Source organism: Elaeis guineensis, chromosome 10, assembly GCF_000442705.2.
Source record: "Elaeis guineensis isolate ETL-2024a chromosome 10, EG11, whole genome shotgun sequence".
NCBI lineage: Eukaryota > Viridiplantae > Streptophyta > Magnoliopsida > Arecales > Arecaceae > Elaeis > Elaeis guineensis.
The window spans coordinates 7,874,011-7,894,293 of NC_026002.2; the positions used below are offsets into that span (position 1 = coordinate 7,874,011).

Consider the following 20,283-nt stretch of genomic DNA (forward strand, 5'->3'; position numbering starts at 1 on the left):
CTCAAATAGCATAAGATCTATTTCATAGTCTGACAATAGATCTTTCTTGAATGCTCCATGTACCTGTGAATGATACTTACTACTTGTGAGATATTTGGATGTGTGCAAGCTATAGCATACATGATACTGCCAACTATGCTAGCATATGAAATATAAGATATATATTTCTCCTCATCTAACTATGAAGATAAAATAGCTGAAAGTCCGAAGTATATTGCAAGTAGAGTACTCATTGGCTTGGAATACTAGCATACTGCATACCAAAATGCTCAAGCACCTTCATCATGAAATTTTTCTATGACAAGAACAATCCATCCATAAGTTGATCTCTATGAATCTTAATACCCAAAATCTTCTTTACTGCCCTCAAGTCCTTCATCTCAAATTTACTGCTAAGCTGAATCTTTAACTTCTCAATCTTAAATATATTTTTTGTTGCAATGAGCATATTATCAACATAGAGCAATAAATAAATAAAATAACCATCTGCAAGCTTCTTGTAACTATCATAGTTACTATGAGAGTAACCATGCTCAAGCATAAATGCATCAAATCACTTATATCACTATCTTAGAGATTACTTTAAACCATACAATGATTTTCTTAATAAGCAAACATGGTCCTCCTGACCCTGAACAACGAATCCCTCTGGCTGCTATATGTAAATCTGTTCCTCAAGCTTAGTATATAAAAAAGCTATCTTGACATCAAGCTGCTCAAGCTCTAAGTCAATAATGCAATAATGGCAAGCAACATGCGAAGATGCTATGTTTCACAATAGGAGAGAAAACTTCATTAAAGTCTATATCTTCTTTCTGACTGTAGCTCTTTTGAACTAAACATGCTTTGAATCTTGCTGCTTCAACTTCTGAAATTCCTTCTTTGTTTATAAAGAATCATTTCCACCTAATAATCTTTTAGCCTTATGATAGTTTCATGAGCTCCCATGTCTGATTCTTGTGAAAAGACTAAATCTCCTCACTCATAGCAATAGACCATTGTGCAAACTCACGATTACTGATGGCCTCATGATAATTAACAAAATCCGAACCTCAATAGATTTTGCCATAGATAATGCAAAAGAGAGGCAAAATTTGTATATCCATATTTCTGAGGAAGTCTAATTTGCCTCATTGATCTACTAGTAGCTATGGTGTACTACTACTCTTACGAGGCACTCTCTTATCAACAAGTTTATCAATTTGAATTGGCTGAATTGAATTATCATCATACGACGGATGAACGAAAGTCTAACCTCAAGCTTCATCTGTGCATCAACATCATGATCATAATAACTTACTCCTTTCTCAAATGAAGAATAGTTTTTTCATCAAAGGTAACATCTCTATTGATTATGAATTTCTAAGAACCAGCTCAACACACTGTAATCTATAACTTTCATCCTAGACCGATAATTAAGCAAGATATATTTTTGTACTCTTTTTTCAAATTTACTATCACTGACATGTGTGTAAACAAGACAACTAAATATCTTTAAAATAGAATAATTAATAGATATATCAGACCATACCTCAATTGGGGCATTTAATTCAATAGCAATAGATGGAGAGCTATTCACCAAGTAGTAAGCCATATCAACAGATTTAGCCTAAAAATCTTGAGATAAATCTAATTGAAAAGCATACATCGTGCTCTCCAAAAGAGTCTTATTTATGCATTCTGCAACACATTCTGTTATTGTGTCTTCTTATCTGTATGATGTCTTACAATATCTTCCACCTCGCAGAACTCATTAAACTGATCCTCACAAAATTTCATGCTATTATCAGTTCTCAATCGCTTGATCTTTTTGTTGGATTATTTCTCAATAACCATTTTTTACTTTTTAAAAGTGAAAAAATTTTATTCTTGTGCTTCACAAAGTATACCCAAACTCTTCTCGAAAAATCATCAATAGAAGCCAACAAATATCAAGAACTGTCTTTAGATTGAATAGATGCAGGACCTCAAAGATTAGAATAGATATAATCCAAATTACCTTTGTCCTATGGACGGATGTACGGAACTTAACTCTAGACTGCTTCACATAGACACAAAGCTCATAAAGTCAAGCTTTTCAATTTTTTGACCACATAATAAATCTTATTTGTTCAAAATAGATATGCCAACCTCACTCATATAACCCAAACATACATATTGCCACAAACTAGTATTATCTGAATCTGGATCTGATAAGAAAACTAATACAGTACCAATAATTGTATTATCCTAAAGTAAATAAAAGTTATAAGACAATCTACCTTTAAGTACAATAAGAGCATCCTTTGAAATCTTTAAAACTCCATCTTCATTAGCATATTTAGAACCATGTCATTAAGAGCACCCAAAGAAATCAGGTTCTTTCTCAAATCTGGTATATGTAGCACATCAGATAAGGTCCTAACAATACCATCATGCATCTTGATATGAATGGTTCTTATACCAACATTCTTATAGGATATATTATTCTCAATAAATACAATGCCTCCATCAATAAGATGACAACTGAAAAATCAATCTTGATGAGGATATAAATGATAAGAATACATTGAATCAAGAATCCAAGCATGTTGAGAGGACATTGGCACCATCAGAACTATCTCTGTTATACTGACCGAATCATCAACATTAGAAGTATTATCAGACTTTCTCTTCTTTTCTTTGAGTTTAGAACAATCAGATTTTCAGTGTCTTTTTTCTTACAGTAATTACATTCCCTCTCTTTCCTTTTCCTTTGGATTGTATTTGTCTCTATTACTTCCTGAATTTGAATATGAATTCTTTTCTCTTGATCTATCTCTAGCAACCAGACAAATTGTCTGATTTTCATTTCAAGTTTCACACATCCTTTTCTTTAACTCTCTCAAGTTCAATGAAGCCCTCACATCTTTATATAAAAAGTGTCTCAACTATATAGCATAATATCAACAAAATGCTTAAATAAGGGAGATAATGAACTCAACAGAATAAGAGTTTGATCCTCATTATTAATTTTCACATCGATATTTTTTTAAATCCAAAATAATTTTATTGAATTCATCAAGATTGTCTATAAGGGATATACCTTCCTTAGTCCGAAGAGTGTAAAACCACTGCTTCAGATAGAGTCAATTTGTTAGAGACTTCATCATATAGATGCTCTTTAATTTGAGCTACAACATTACAATAGATAACTTGTCAACAACTTTTGCAGAACCTCATCTATTAGAGACAATTGAATTATATTGCATGTGTACTCTAGTAGATCATCTTTATCCTCTTTTGACAATGTCATCGGCAAAGTATTGCTATCTTTTAGTGCCTTCAGCAATCTTTACTGAACTAATAAGGCTCGCATCTTCACACGTCAAAAATTGAACTTATTTTTTCTATTGAATGTTTTTATCTCAAATTTCATAGCTATCACAAAGAAATTGCAAAGACTAAAAAAATAGAATCAATAGATAATCAAAATCCAAGACAGACTTAATAAATGAACTTGAACAAATCTGAACCCTAGTCTCAGATACCAGTTTGTTACAAGATTATCTATTAATTAATATAAAATTTAAAATAATAACAAACGATTATATATAGCAAAAATAGGACACAACGATTTACGTTATTCAACCTTTGATCTATGTTCATGGATGAAGATGAGAAGAGATTTTACTACATCAAAAAGATGAAGTACAAAGATTACAATCTTAAAATAAAGAGAAAAGATCAAAATACCCAAATAGACTAAGTCAAGTCTAAAATGGATTGGATTCATACCATGAGTTACACTAAATTCAAGCCACACTCAATAGTTTAGGCCAAGGAACAGATGAAGTCACTTTAGTAAGAGGATTTTTTTACAGTTCTGTTATTTTGAGGTCATTCTTTGTGGCCTTTTTTTTTTCTAAAAAAAATTTAAAAAATTACTTTTTTGTGAGTTATTCCTGCTTTAGTTCGGCTGAAGTCTCTTATCTTGGTAATAATTGATGGAAATAGCTGAATGCAGCTACTGGTATTTGGAACTGGAGTAAGGCTCCATCCTCAGACAAGAGTTTGGAAGTCAATCACCAAAAAAAAAAAGAGTTTGGAAGTCTACGCATTGTTGTTGAAGTAAGAGTCCATCCTGAAACAAGACTTTGGAAGTCTAGGCATTGTTAGGTTCTTTGAATCTAGACAAACAAGACCGTGGAAGTCTAGGCACTGTTAGGTTCTTTGAATCTAGACTGATATTTACCCTCGAAGATTGTTGTAGTAGAATTGATTCAAAATGCCAGGCCTAGTCTGGAGCAGGATAAGCATTGTAGGGATAACTTCTTGTTATCACTTACATATTGTTTGGATTGGGAGTACACGGGAGTTCATAAGGGGAAGAGAGGGGAGGGTAAAGAATAAATCCATGTTTGATAAAATTTTTTGAGAGGTAAAGGAGAATAGAGAAGAATTCTCTTAACCCCTCCATACCCTCAATTACTCAATTTTCTGTATCTTCCGATTTGGGGTGTAACGAAGGAAAATGTTCACGCTTAATTTTTATTTTTTTAACTTATCCTTAATAAAATTTTAAAATTACAACTAGACCATTATATACTTTATCTTCCCAACCGCCTCTTTGCTCTTCGCACAACTTAGAAACCCTATAGCCATCCCTTCACCCACAGGTCGCTCCTCGCGCAAATCCGGATATCACGATCTTTGGAAGGCAGATTTCTGATAAAGATTTACAATTTTTATCAAAATATCATAAATATTAAATAGTATATCTATTAATGAGAAAGTACATATTTGTCAAAATATATATAAAAGTTCTTCTATCTCTTCTTTAATTCCTCTATCCAAACAAGAATAAAGTATGTACTCTTTTTGTCCTTTCCTTTCCTTTCCTTTCTAAATAAGAATTCATTAATTTCCTTACCCTCCCTCTTTTTTTCTGTATCCCCACTTTCTCCTTCTCTTATGAACTTTGTGTACCTCCAATCCAAACAAAGGTCATGGATATGCCCAATCCCAAAATAGGTAGGGGTAATACGAAAACTGCATTTGAACAAGTATTGTTATCCTTATTTAATCATTACCTTGTACCATAATATATCTGACATCTGCTTATCATTATTTGGATAGAGGAAGCAACCTTGCGTTTTGGTTACTCTTTGCTAATAGTTTGACCAAATTGTTAGGGATTAGTGGTTCCAACCCTTCATGCGGTACATCTGGCATTTACCCAAGGGATAAGGCGGGACAAATGCCGTATCTCCTATTTCAATCTAGACCTTTGTCTTTGTGTCTTAAGTCTCTCCACGTGCGAGGCATGTCAAATTCAAATTCTATATAGACACCCAATGCATTTGGGATCGCTCATTTTTAGAGTTCTGAATGGAGATAGCTCAGAAATGCCTCCCCACCTCTTCCTCTGTCCCAAGTCTTTGTTAATAGTTGCCCAGTTGGCCCACCAAACCTCCTACCCTAAAACTTTTCAACAAAGAAACCTGATTGGAAAGGGCAGAATGGCAATTAGCTTAGACCCTTCACAGCTCACACACTTGACCCATTCAAAGGTTTTCTGTCCATGCTTTATCCACATATTTTCCTCTTCACCCTTCTGAAGACAACCCCTAAACCTCTTACTCAAATACAAGCAAACCTGTTCCTCATGTCTCCAATGCATTTCTCAAAGCTCTTTTCTACTTTACTTCTCTTCGAACCTCTTATGCACTCAAAAGAAAATGTAATTGAGAAAACATTTGTCTGTTGAAATTGTTAAATCTAGAACTTTTAAAGCTACCCTCTGCTTCAGCATGTATTAGAATTTAGAACTTTCTTCAGATGTCTTTAACTTTCACTTATATATATATATATATATATAATATATATATATATATATATATATATATATTCCTTTCCTTGTACTTGTGTTGCCTGCATCTCCTTATTGAAATCCAAGTGGCAGTTAATCATCCTATTAATACCTCACTGACAATGTCCAAGTTGAGATAGTCTTGGTAAAGTGACAATCTTATTAATACCTCGTCTCATAAAATCGCATCACGTTGGTATGACTTCTATTTTTTATGTCCAGATATCGTAATAAGTCTCCATTGCTCTTCCTTCTGCTCGCACGCATGGCGTGTCAAATGCGACGTCTACATGGACTGCGTCGCATTTGGACATTAAACTCATCTAAAATGTTTGGGGTGGCTAGTCCTAGAAATAGCGTAGAAGAAAAATGGAATAGCTAGCAACGCCATCAGTTATACCAATATTCTACCAAAAAAAAAAAAAAAGGTTATATCAATCTCATTGTGCCGTGAGATAATAGAAATATTTTGTGGGACCCAGCAATCGCCACCTAGCATTTCTTGCCACAAAATGCGTTCCAAAAACTCTTCTTTGTCTAATATTCCGCAAAAGATAAGCTTACAGTCACCAGCCGGGATCCTTGACTTCCTCCAAGATAGGATAATGGTTTCCTCTAAGTCAATCTAATCTAAGCTCTCCACACTTACAAATACAATAATGCTTCAGCCCTTTCCTCACAAAATATAATTAACCATCCTCTCACAATCCTCCAATGGACTTCTCAAAGCTCTTCTCCTATTATTTCCTTCTCCTTGCTCTCCTCTTTCCAATGGCCACTGCTGAAAACTCCCACCTCTTTAGAGAGTACATAGGTGCTCAAGATAAGGGAGTCAAATTCAATGATGTGCCTATCAATCCTGATGTCCAGTTCCACTTCATCCTTGCCTTCGCCATAGACTACACCACTACAACCCCCTACACCCCCACCAATGGCCAATTCAACGTCTTCTGGGACACCGTCAATCTCACCCCTTCCGCGGTCGCCTCCATCAAACAAAGTCATAGCAACGTGAAGGTTGCTCTTAGCCTTGCTGGGTACAGCGTCGCCGGCAGTACTACTAATGCGTATTTCCTTCCTACATCTATAGACTCTTGGGTTAATAATGCAGTCTCTTCACTGACCAGCATCATTCAGCAATACCATCTTGATGGTATCGATGTCGACTATGAGAACTTCAATACCAGTGCCGCCGATGAAGACACCTTTGCAGAATGCATTGGAAGGCTTATCACAACATTGAAGAACAATGGAGTGATACAGTTTGCTTCAATAGCTCCATATGAAGATGAACCACTTCAGAGCTATTACAAAGCTTTGTGGGCGAAGTACTCGAATGTTATAGACTATGTGAACTTCCAATTCTACGGGTATCCTAAGAGCACGACGGTATCCCAGTTTTTACGCTATTATGATACTCAGAGCGCAAATTATGGAGGAGGGAGGATACTGACCAGTTTCAGGTCTGACAATGGTCAAGGACTTACTCCAGAAAATGGCTTCTTTAATGCTTGTAAGACACTTCAGGGTGAAGGAAGACTTTTTGGCATATTCATATGGTCTGCTGATAGCTCCAAAGCTAATGGCTTTCCGTATGAGACGGAAGCACAGGATCTGTTGGCTAATGCTTAGTGCTCTTATGAAGATCCAAGATTTCAGAAAGTGTTGGTTAATAAGGACGGTGGTTTTGTTATGGACAATAAACAAGATGGATCATAAACTGGGCTATAGCCTAGCTGTTCCAGCTTAGTTTGATTTTGATGAACTGTGTACTTGGCATACAAATATATATACATAATATATAAGCCGTTTGGTATTTTCTTTTGTATTTCTGTTGCTCTACAAATTCGTGAAATATCACTGGTCTCCTCTGACTTTGGCAACAACTACGCCTTCGCTGGCGTCTTTGCCCAGAGCTGCCCCCACCATCTTCCACGGAGATGCGGTTGAGGCGAGCTTCGCATTGGATGGGGAGCAGTTCGATAGCGTGGACAGCGTCCAAGAATAAGGGTGGACCGCTTCGTCGCCTTGGGGCTCCATTCCGCGCTATAACGAATCTTGGGGTGCTGGGGGATCCAGCGATCGCTGCTTACGAAAATCTGGACTGAAGTTGATTATAGCATTTGCATGCAACTGCTATTTCCTTGCATTCATTTTTTGATTTTGTAAATATAAATCTTTGCTATCAAAAATTCAAAGATTGTACATACAAGTTAGGAAAGAAAGTTCACAAAAGATCTCCAGTGTACTTTGCAATGCAAGCCGCCATCCAATCTGCTGCAGAGTTTGCTTCTCTAAAAATATGTCTGATCGTAAGTCTAGTGCAGCTGGAGAAAAAGATAGAAATATCCCACGGGAGGAGATTGTTGGGCGCCATCTCTCAAGGGTATAGGGTACCAAACAAACAAGGCCAAATTTTATTGCTTGGAGCCTTAAAAGGTCGGTCAAAAGCAAAAATTTTCTTTTAATTCTTTTTTAAATGGACATATCTTCCAATCCGAAAAGAATCAAGTAGAGCGGCTAAAAAAAAGATCAACAAAAATTGAGATATACTTTTTATAAGATTTTAATTTTTTTTCATGATTATTTATTCCACTAATCATACATATTTCAGAAAAATTATTTTTTTTTTCTTTCCAATTAGGAGGAGAGGATTTTGATCAGAATTATATAGGACAGACTTATTAATAAATAAGGATTATGTAACTGAGCTTGTTTTTCATTGATGAAAGAAAATGGAATCTAGGCCCTATTTTTGCTATTTTTGTCTATTTTTCTTAGATTTTTTAAAGAGATTCAGGTTGATGGTTGGAAAGAATTGCTTCCTTATCCTTGATCCAATCACAACTTTTAACTAAACGGCTTGAATCAAACACTGATTGAGACGGAAGCGGGGAATGGTAGCAAAGCTTTGATCAGGTTTGTTGGGGCAATCTTGGCATTGGTCCCTCTCATCCGACTCCCTGACCTAGGGGCATAGGAGAGCACAACTAGTACACCATTCAATCTTAGGACTCAAATCAAGTGTTGATCGAAGTGAAAAGGGATGCAACAGTGAAGCTCCATCTCCAAGAATTGCACCAATTAGACTCTGGGCTTTGATCCAAGGAGGCGATTTCGATGCTTGTCCTCCTTCGCAACTCCGACCCGGTGGCACATCACTTAGCCAATCTCTCATTGGAGGACTCGAATTGGACAATGGGCGAAGTCATTTGTGTACGAAATATGCAGATGAGGGCGATGGCGATGTTGACGGAGGCTATTGTACAGTCATTTTGTTTCTTTTCCTTTTTTTTATTTTTTATTTTTAAACTTCTAGCTTATAATGTTAATAAAAAACATATTATTCCTCTGGTTGGCATGAATAAGGGGAGGTCATCAGTGGCAAAGACTTGAGAAGACGGTGGCCATGGGTTGCTTTCTTTGAGGGGTTCATTAAAGAAGAGAATCACTTAAGATAGTATTTGATAATCCAACTGAGATCATTAATTAAGGTGATCTAAGATCATCAGTAATTCGAACCTTGTGGTGATCTGATCTAAGATCACTGCATTTGATAGGCCATGGTCCAATGATTATCTATAAGTAACCCATTTGATATTTTATAAGAATTCAAAATCATTGATTATATAATACCAAAATCATCCATAATATATTCCATAAAAATATATTTATTAATCATGTATATATTATAAATAAAATATTACTATATTTATTAATATATTAATAATTATTATATTCTATAAAAATATATTAATTGTTATTATAGAATTAATATTTTTATTTTTATTTATAATATATTAGTTATTAATATGAATAATTATTTTGATTAGAAAAATAAGACAAATAGAAGTAATTTACTAAATATTTTTATATAAATATAAAGTACAATAAAATATTTTAACACTAATTTCAAATTATCATTAAATCATAATATGACAATAATATGATTAATAATATATTATAATATAACTTATAATATAATATAATATCATATATATAATGTTGATATAATATATTAATGGTATATTAATATATTAATTTTTTTACTAGATTGAGGGATATTTTTGTCCTTATATTTCAGCTCAAGATCATTGCCTGGGAATGATCTTGGATTTTAGACCTCAAAGATGGATATCCTATCATTAAATCGAAAGATGATTTGAGGAGTGATGGTGATTTAAAATCACGACCACGTAGGATCATCATGGTGCAATCAAATATGATGATCTCATCACTTTCACGTATATCATCCTTAATTCTGGATAGATCATCCCATACCAAATGCATCCTAACTATCGTGTGACTCTCCTTTCCTTTGCATGAAAATAAAAGCTCAGGATATTTTCAAACTAACAAGTTTATTAAGATATCATATATGGTAATGCTCCTAATATAGATGAAGGAGGCAACTTCTGCCAAGTACTACCACTTTAGCTTACATGGAAGCTCAAATGATCCATTGCATGAGACATATCTAAATTTTGGAATCTTCAATTCATTTGCATCCATTTAAGTTTTAGAAAAAAGCTGATCAAACTCCCGATTTACTTGTCAACTAATGTTGTTGCTTTATATATAGAGAGAGTAACAATTACCAACCAATAGGTCATCGCTCATCTCTTTCCAATGGCCACATCTTGCTGCTCCAAACTCTTAACAGAATATATCAGAGACTTGTTCAACAGCGTCAAATCCACCAAAGTTCCGATCAACCCCAATGTTGAATTCCACTTCATCCTTGACTTTGCCATAGACTAGACCACCTCCAATCCCCCGTCCCCTGGCCAAGTCACCAACTTTTGGAGCACTGCAAACCGCTCTCCCCTGGATGTCACCTCCATGTAACAAGGGCATGATAACTAGATCTATTCGAATGTCAGATGGCCTGCCCAACCCATCCGAGCCCAAAGCACTTTGGATGGGCCTGGCCTTATATTTTGAGCTTGGTGGGCTGGCCAGACTGAGCCTATAATTTGAGTCCATCTATTAAACGGGCTAGACTCGGATTTACATCAGCCTGGCCGACCCTAGTAGCCCATGGCCCACCTAGTTCGGTGACCAGCTTGCTCGGTTCACTTGATTAAGGAAAGGAGGTGGTGGCTAGGGATATCGAGACAGCTAGTCACAACACTGAAGAACAACAGAGTGTTAAAATTTGTTTCAATAGGCTTACACGAGCATATATAAACCAGTCCAGACCTATTATAAAGCCCTGTGGAAGAGGCATTTAAAGGCTATAGATTATATGAACTTCCAATTCTAGAGCTACCCTAAAACTACGATGCTGTCACAGTTTTTAAGCTGTAATGAGGCTCATAGATCAAATTATAAAGGAGGGAATATGTTGGCCGGTATTGTTTCAGATGATAGTCAAGGACTGTTGGTAGAAAACCTACTTCTGACTACAGCCTCAAACACTCTTAATCCTTACTTCCCAAGGACAGTAAGTTTTGATCTCGCTCTTTGGTATAAATGCCAAGAGAGATTTATCAGCCAGCTAATTGGCACATTCATTAAGCTATGATGTCCCTGAGTTATCCTATGTATGGCTATATGTGCACTTAAAAATGTTTATGGATATTAACCTGGTTTTTTAAGTCTCCAACCAATATCCAATTGTCCAAATACAAGCTAAGACAACACAGAGATGGTTTGCCGCATCCGAAGATCTTGTAATAGAAAGATCCAAGCTGTTTGATCCTTGTAAGCCCTTCCTCAAGTAACTACCGTTGGAGATCAGGGAGGAAGAAGTGCAAGGGATATGGCTGAACCCAGCATATATATTCAGAGATGCCATAATCACTCTTGGGGGTGCTTGATTCGCAAGCAGAATCAGAATTGAAATGAAAATTGGAATGGTTTAGAATTGGAATCAAAATAGCTAAATTCTCCTAAGCGCTTGTTTCGTAATGGGAATTGGAATGAAAATTTGAATCCATAGAGGAGAATGAGGATTGAGTTATATATAGATTGGACTATTCCCATTCCATTCTGGAATCGGAATAGGACTCCTCCAACCAAATGGTTGGAATGGTCACCCATTCTGATTCCGATTTCAAACCCCACTCACTTCAACCAAGCACCCTCTTAAAGTTAATCATGGTCCTGTATTTAGATGTGGTTTGAGGTTCTCAATCATAACTCAACAACTATGCTTTTATATCTTGTAAATTAATATGTGCAATGTTTCTGAAATATCATCATCCAGCACCTACTCATCTCATGGCTAGGAACTGATCATTGTCATTTGCAAGAATGGTATCTACTTTACAAGTGAGTTCTTGGCATGGAGTATGTAGACCATTTGCAATGGATGTTCTTGTCACCATTTTTATGTGTTCTTTAGATTACTCTTCAGAACACTTGCACATAAACCTTGTATAAGTGGTCGCGCAAGTCAACCTATACCTAACTGAGGGAAATGGTAGACCCTCTTCAAACCTGAGGATACTGAAAGCCTGGTATTAATGTAATCTCTTTTCTATTCTCACACCAAGGACTTCCAGTAGTTTTCCTCAGCTTAATGATGGTTGAAGAAATCCTCCACCAGCCAATATTCCAAATGAATGGATGCAATCATAATCCAGAACTATTCCAAACAATGAAGAGTGCAAAGCATAATGTGATGCTTATATATTGGAATTTTTCCATTCATTTTTATTAATGTAAGCATCAGGAGAAAGCTAATGCAACCCATGATCTCTGCTTGTTAACCACTCTCATGATACTTTAGAAAAAAATTGAGGCAGTAGCACCAATCATCTCAACAAAATTAAAAAAATAAACTTATCATGCTCTCGACTCGAGATCATGAGCCAAGAGATCATAGCAACCGTTATATATTCATGAAGAACTCTCTCCACAAATATACAAAGTATTCCAAATACGATATCAATGCATCATATCAGAATTAATTTGAATAACTCAAAGTCAAAATTTAAGTAATTAGCCAATCCAGCTAATAACAAATTCAAAAGTCTTACATTAAATCAATCTCAGCTAAAAATTCAAAAAAAAAAAAAAAGAAGAAGATCTAATTTAGCTATACTAATACTATCAAGTTTTGCTTCTAATCTCATTCCAAATAATACTCACTTCTGCAACTAAAAATTTAAATCTGAAAACAAATGAGAGATAATGAGTTCGATAGCATAGTAAGTAATAAATACCGTAACTAGATATTTCAAATATTATCATAAGACATAAAATTCAATAATAAATGCCGTGAATAAACCAAAGAACATATTTCATACTAATTTATATAAATCAAATACTTTTAAATATTCATATACATACGTAATTTGATTCAAAATTAAATAATATATAACTCGACAGTCTTTAACTATGACTACATTTATACTTGTATCAGGGCCAAAACAGAAATAAAAAGCTCAATCATAATCAAAATGCCAATACATAATCCTCATTGATAAGATCTAGAAAATCAATACATAACCCTCATTAATAGGATCTAGATAACATAATTAAACTGAGAGCTCAAATTCAATACGTATCAAAGCATTATTGCAAACTAATACATATATATATATATATATATATATAATATATATATATATATATATATGCGCACGCGTTTGTATGTATGTATATATATCATAATTCCATTCAATATATGCATATTTCACAATAAATCTATAAATTATAATTTTTTAAAAATCTCAATATTTATGAATCAATTTCTGTTCAAATGTAAATCACCAGCAACAACTTCCAAAATCTTTGGCAAAGACATTGATGGAGTTAAATAAACGTGAACATATATGTTGGCTTATACATGCATCAACTTAGAATAGCCAAATAGTGGATTTAACTCTAGGGTTAGACATGTTTGATAGTGCTTTGATTTGTACAAAAGAGAAAATGAAAGCAATGCTAGATCTTCTATTTTCGAATAGTATACGTTTATTTTTTTATAGAAATACTTTTTAGATGGTATCAGTAGATTTTTTTTTTCCTAAAAGAATTGTTTTAAAGTTCGTGTGCGTGTTTTGATGTTAAACATCCAGCCTTCCTCCAAGATTACCAACCGCAACGCATTCACCCCGACGGCAACGACCCCAAGGCCACGGGAAGACTTGACTCAAAGGTCCCCTCTTCTCTCTCCCGCGACTACTCTTCACAGCCATCTTCTTCGGAAACTCCTCCAAGAAAGAGACACAAGTTCCTCCTTTTTTCCTCGAAAATTCTCTACTGAAACCTCTCCCAGCTCTGCTCTTTTTCCTGCTTTCCAAAATCTCATCTCTCTCTCTCTCTCTCTCTCTCTCTCTCTCTCTCTCTCGGAAATACTTCTTTTAGTTCCAAAGCAATCTCTAATAAGCTCAACTGGGCGTCTCAACACTTGGGCTTGGGACTCTGTGGATGGGTTTATAACGGAGTGGGTGGAAATGAAATGAACGTAGACAGAGACTATCTCTGTCTCTTTCTCAAAAAAAAAACAAAAAAAAACAAAACAAAACAAAACAAAACTCTCGTTTTACAACAGCCATGAGAGTTGCAAGAGATTGGGCAGGATAATGATTCTCTCAATTGAGTTAAAGCTTGCTCTCACGATGGAATGTGGTTTTTTGTTTCCTTTGATGGGTAAGAATGATCTTTCGAGTTCTCTTTCATCTCACAAATGTTCTTCCCCTCCCCCACCCTCCAACATTTGCACAAGCTGGTAGTCTTTTATGGAATTTGCTTTTATTTATGTGAGTCTGGATATTTGATTCTCCTGTTTTTCTGGCATACTCTTTTTTTGTTTTATTTTGATTCATTTTATATAAATATTTGTTAAATTTGGGAAAGTTTTTGCATAATCCATCATTATTGTTTTTTGATTGTATGGATGTAAGGAACAATTCAGGTGTGTGTCTAGCCTCACATCGTGTGTGCGCGATGGGGAGGTCTTGAGTACTGGAGCGGGGCCAAGGACCCCCAAAATTATAACCTTTTAGCTAGCCTTCTTTGAGTGAGGTCCTGTGTTGTTACAATGGAGGTGATGTGAGCCTATGATGGTTGAATTGATCGAGTTGGTTTTTCTTTTGTAGCATGTCTTTTCTCCCTTTGATGCTCTTGTGATCGTTGGTTATTTAGATAGGCTTCATTTGTCCTGATTCTAACATATTTGAAGAGATGACTTCAAACTTTTGGAAGAGTAAATGCAGGAATGTGAGGCATCTATTGATATAGTGATCAAAGTGCCTTAACCTGCTAACAGAACATTTACGAGTTATGTTTGCTTCAAAGCATGTTTTAGCCAGAAGTTGGCAAGATGTTTTCTAACTGTTATTTTGATTTTGAAAGTCATAATGGGCCAATGCTGCAAAGATTTTATTAAATTTGGAATCTCAGAAAAAATATCATCAATATAATTAACTAAATCTATTTTCAAAAGTAAAAAAAAAAAAAAAAATTGCAGCATGTAGATGGTTTATGATACACTGTTGATGAAAGTTGGTAACCAAAATTTCATAAGATAAAAATGATAATATGTTCATGAACCTTCATGAATGTTCATATAAAAGTTTTGAGCCTCCAACTTATTACTCTAAGGACCCAAAACTATGGAATATTTCATAAAAACACAGGGCAATCTATAATTCTTGTTTTATGTATCTTTGGTCTGGTTTTACATGCTTTGGAGAGATACAAATTGCTTCGTATGAAAGCTTGTGTTCTGATTGAAACTGAATCAGTTCTGTTTGAAGCAGGTTGAAAGGGCTTTTAAAAAGGTATCGCCCTTTCCGATACATTTAAAGACTCAGTAAGAATGGGGGCAGTATCAGTTTGCATAGTTTTTTTCAACCATATTTTTGAAATCACACCACACATACTATTATTATATACTAATTTCATTTCTGTGCCTTTTCTTATAACTACAATTTCCTTTTGTCTTCTTTGACTTATTCCAGACTCTAAAGGATTGACATCGGCTTGAGAGTCTGTTGGACTTTGCTGCAACACTTCCTAATCCATAAAGCTGACCCACCTAATACGGATAAGGGGCCTTTGTATAGAAGTTATGAGGCTTATTGATGTAGGTTAAGCTTAAGATTTCCTTGTTGTTTTTTGAGAACAGAATCCATGTTGTGGAATTGAATACAATGGAAAATTTTTCCCCTTTAATATTTGACTTTAGTGCAGATAAATTTGAAACCTATATCTACATGAATGGCATCACTGAAGAAGTTTATTTCTCAGATGATCACACCCTGATGTTTCTCTTGTGAAAAATTTCTGTGATTGTTATTCTTTTCAAGGTGAATTACTGAACTGAATAGCAATGTACACCCGTTAGAGGTTTATTCTTTTCCCGATGAACTTTTGGATTTTCAAATTTTAGGACAGACTATCACGGATAGATGATAACAAACTATCATATATTTGTCTGATCTTTGTAATAGCTTATCAATTTTTGATAGTCTGCACTATTCCCAAGCATTTATTTTTAGCAAAATTCAATAGATGCAAGAAGCTTTCACTGAGTAAATTTTTAAATTCTTGATCTTGATTGATCAGTGGCAGAGAAAGAAGCTCTGTCTACCAAGGTTTGAGATTAAAAGACTTTTCAGAGTGATGAAATTTTGCTGTACTTACAGGCACTTGATTCCTAGCCCATGGTTTATTTTGGTGTTATTCTTGGGCAAATACCATCACTTGAAGGTTGGAATGCTGATACATTTAAGATCATAAAATCTTCTGAGCTACATTACCTGTGGATAGAAATTGACTTTTTATGTCTTGTTTAGTGAAGATTTGCGTCTCAGAAATACCATACGCATAAAATATTAAACAGAGATTTCACCTAGAGGATCTCAGGATGACACTACTTGAACTAATACCTAGAGGTCTCTTGCTGCTTTATCTCTTGCGAGCACTGAAGTACTCTCTGATATATCAGAAAGTGTGAATGGCTTCATGGTGAGATGCAAAAAGCTGAGTTTGAAGCTTCTCAAGCGCAGCTCAGAATTGTAGAGAAGTTGGATCAAGGTCTTTGTGAGAGGAAGAGTGACCAGAGCTTTGCAAATAACATGCTGGAAGAAATAGCTAGAGCTGTAGGTGTGCCTGTCGAGCCATCCGAAATACATGAAGAACTTTGCCAGTTTAAAAAAGGAAAAGGAAGTAGCTGCTGCCCGTAAAGAAAGAGCAGAAGAGATCTTTCTGGAACAGGTCATCGAACTGCTGTCTCGTGCTGATGCTGCTATTGACCAAGAAGAAATTGAGCAGCACTACCGGCACTGGATGTGTAAAGTATAGAGAACTATGCAACACTGGATGTGCACATTCCACCACTGAAACCATTCATGCGCCCCGTAACAGGAAAGGTGATGGTTGACCCCATCAGTCTTTGCACTGGAACGGCATGTGAAAGAACAGCCATCGAAGACTGGCTTGAAAGTGGACGGACCGCAGGTCCTGACACAGGCCATGTTCTCGAGGATTTTACCCTGAGAAGCAATATTGGTTTGATGCAGTCAATTGAAGAGTGGAGAGAACTCAACTATTGCCTTCAAGATTAGGTCAGCAGAGGGCAAATTGCAGTCTGGTAACTATTCAAATTGTTTGCAGATGCTTTTGACCTGCTACAAGAGGTTATCCATGAAAATCCTATTGATAAGGATTGGATTGCTATAGAGGGGCTAATTGATAGCATTGTGCATGCTGATGGTAGGAGGCTCTCACAACAAAGATTTGAAAAGGCAGGCGTCGGTAACATTAACTGCAATAATTGGAGGTCATTCTAGAAACAAGGTAAAAAGCTCTGCGAGCTGCATAACTTTTAGTTATGAAAAACAAGACTTCAGGTATTCTTTAAGCATTTCACATCTCATGGTTAATTATTATATTAATTCACACAAGTTGTTTAAGTATCTGATGCCTATGATCTTTTAGTTATTGCTTTTAGGCTTCAGCTTTTCGAATGTGCTTGTCTTGCCTGCTTCCCCTTATTGAAATCCAAGTGGCACTTAATCATCCTATTAATACCTCACTGACAATGTCCAAGTTGATGTAGTCCCGGTAAGGTGACAATCATATTAATATCTCGTTTCATCAAAAAATTGCATCACGTTGGTATGACTTCCATTTTATATGTGCAGATATCGTAATAAGTCTCCAATTGGCTCTTCCTTGTGCTCGCACACATGGCGTGTCAACTGCGACGTCTACATGGACTGCGTCGCATTTGGCCATTTAACTCATTTAAAATGTTGGGGGTGGTGAGTCCTAGAAATAGCGTAGAAGAAAAAAGGCATATGTAGCTATCAACGCCATCAGTTACATCAATCTCATTGTGCAGTGAGATAATAGAAATATTTTGTGGGACCCAGCGCTCGCCACCTAGCATTTCTTGCCACAAAATGCGTTCCAAAAACTCTTCTTCGTCTAATATTCCGCAAAAGATAAGCTTACAGTCACCAGCCGGGATCCTTGACTTCCTCCAAAGATAGGATAATGGTTTCCTACAGGTCAATCTAATCTAAGCTCTCCACATAAGTACAATAAAGCTTCAGCCCTTTCCTCACAATATAATTAACCATCCTCTCACAATCCTCCAATGGACTTCTCAAAGCTCTTCTCCTATTATTTCCTTCTCCTTGCTCTCCTCTTTCCAATGGCCACTGCTGAAAACTCCAACCTCTTTAGAGAGTACATAGGTGCTCAAGATAAGGGAGTCAAATTCACTGATGTGCCTATCAATTCTGATGTCCAGTTCCACTTCATCCTTGCCTTCGCCATAGACTACACCACTACAACCCCCTACACCCCCACCAATGGCCAATTCAACGTCTTCTGGGACACCGTCAATCTCACCCCTTCCGCGGTCGCCTCCATCAAACAAAGTCATAGCAACGTGAAGGTTGCTCTTAGCCTTGCTGGGTACAGCGTCGCCGGCAGTACTACCAATGCGTATTTCCTTCCTACATCTATAGACTCTTGGGTTAATAATGCAGTCTCTTCACTGACCAGCATCATTGAGCAATACCATCTTGATGGTATCGATGTCGACTATGAGAACTTCAATACCAGTGCCGCCGATGAAGACACCTTTGCAGAATGCATTGGAAGGCTTATCACAACATTGAAGAACAATGGAGTGATACAGTTTGCTTCAATAGCTCCATTTGAAGATCAACCACTCCAGAGCTATTACGAAGCTTTGTGGGCGAAGTACTCCAATGTTATAGACTATGTGAACTTCCAATTCTACGGGTATTCTAACAGCACGACGGTATCCCAGTTTTTAGGCTATTATGACACTCAGAGCTCAAATTATGAAGGAGGAAATATACTGACCAGTTTGATTTCTGACGATAGTGGAGGACTGACTCCGGCAAATGGCTTCTTTAATGCTTGTAAGACACTTCAGGATGAAGGAAGACTTTTTGGCATATTCATATGGTCTGCTGATAGCTCCAAAGCTAATGGCTTTCCGTATGAGACGGAAGCACAGGATCTGTTGGCTAATGCTTAGTGCTCTTATGAAGATCCAAGATTTCAGAAAGTGTGGTTAATAAGGACGGTGGTTTAGTTATGGACAATAAATAAGATGGATCATAAACTGGGCTATAACCTAGCTATTCCACCACCTTAGTTTGATTTTGATGAATTGTGTACTTGGCATACAAATACATATATATAATATATAAGCCGTTTGGTATTTTCTTTTGTATTTCTATTTCTCTATAAATTGGTGAATGGTTTTGTTATGGTGCTCTAAAGCTTCTTTTATGGATGGCGCCAATCTATTTATCAGCAATCTATTTTAGGTTTTTAGCTGATCATGTGCTTGACTGATACGGTAAATAATTTAAATTTTAAATATAATTTGGATCTTGCCACGTTCCACGCCGGCAACAACTATGCCATCGCTGGCACTTGTGCCCAAAGCTACCCCCACCATTTTTCATGGAGATGCGGTTGAGGTGAGCTTCGCATTAGAAGGGGAGCAGTTCGATCAATGGTGTGGACAGCATTCTAGAAGGGTGGATCGCCTCATGGCCTTGGGGTTCCATTCCATGCTACAACGAATCTTGGGGTGCTGGGGGATCCAGCGATCACTGCTTACGAAAGTCTGGACTGATGTTGATGATAGCATTTGCCGACAATTGGTATTCCTTCGTTTCATTTTTCGATTTTTTTTTAAAGTATAAATCTTTGCTATCAAAAATTCAAAGATTTTACATACAAGTTAGGAAAATAAAAAATACAGTGACATCCGCTCAACCTTGGATGAGAAATATTATAAACCCAGTAGTTCAAAAATTTCGATTAGACCCTAAAAGTTATTTTATTTATGGCAATGTGACTTGGTTGTTCATTTGGCCCAAACATATTTAAGTGTACTTGATCAAATAACAAAAATACCCTCAATATTTATATAAAATAAAAATAATAAAAAATAATAAACCTGTGAGTGGGCAGGCCATCGTCGGGTTGCCAAGACT

General features: G+C 36.1%; 2 protein-coding genes across 2 annotated transcripts; both read left to right on the forward strand.

Annotated features, from left to right (window-relative positions):
- Nucleotides 1-6,498: 6,498 nt before the first annotated feature.
- On the forward strand, nt 6,499-7,658 carry LOC105053420 (chitinase 2). The gene has a single exon (XM_010934553.4). It carries the CDS (start codon nt 6,545-6,547, stop codon nt 7,460-7,462), a length of 918 nt encoding a protein of 305 aa, XP_010932855.2. The 5' UTR covers nt 6,499-6,544; the 3' UTR covers nt 7,463-7,658.
- A 10,695-nt stretch (nt 7,659-18,353) lies between these two features.
- On the forward strand, nt 18,354-19,508 carry LOC105053419 (chitinase 2-like). The gene has a single exon (XM_010934552.4). The coding sequence runs from the start codon at nt 18,393-18,395 to the stop codon at nt 19,308-19,310; it is 918 nt and encodes a 305-aa protein (XP_010932854.1). The 5' UTR covers nt 18,354-18,392; the 3' UTR covers nt 19,311-19,508.
- Nucleotides 19,509-20,283: the final 775 nt, after the last annotated feature.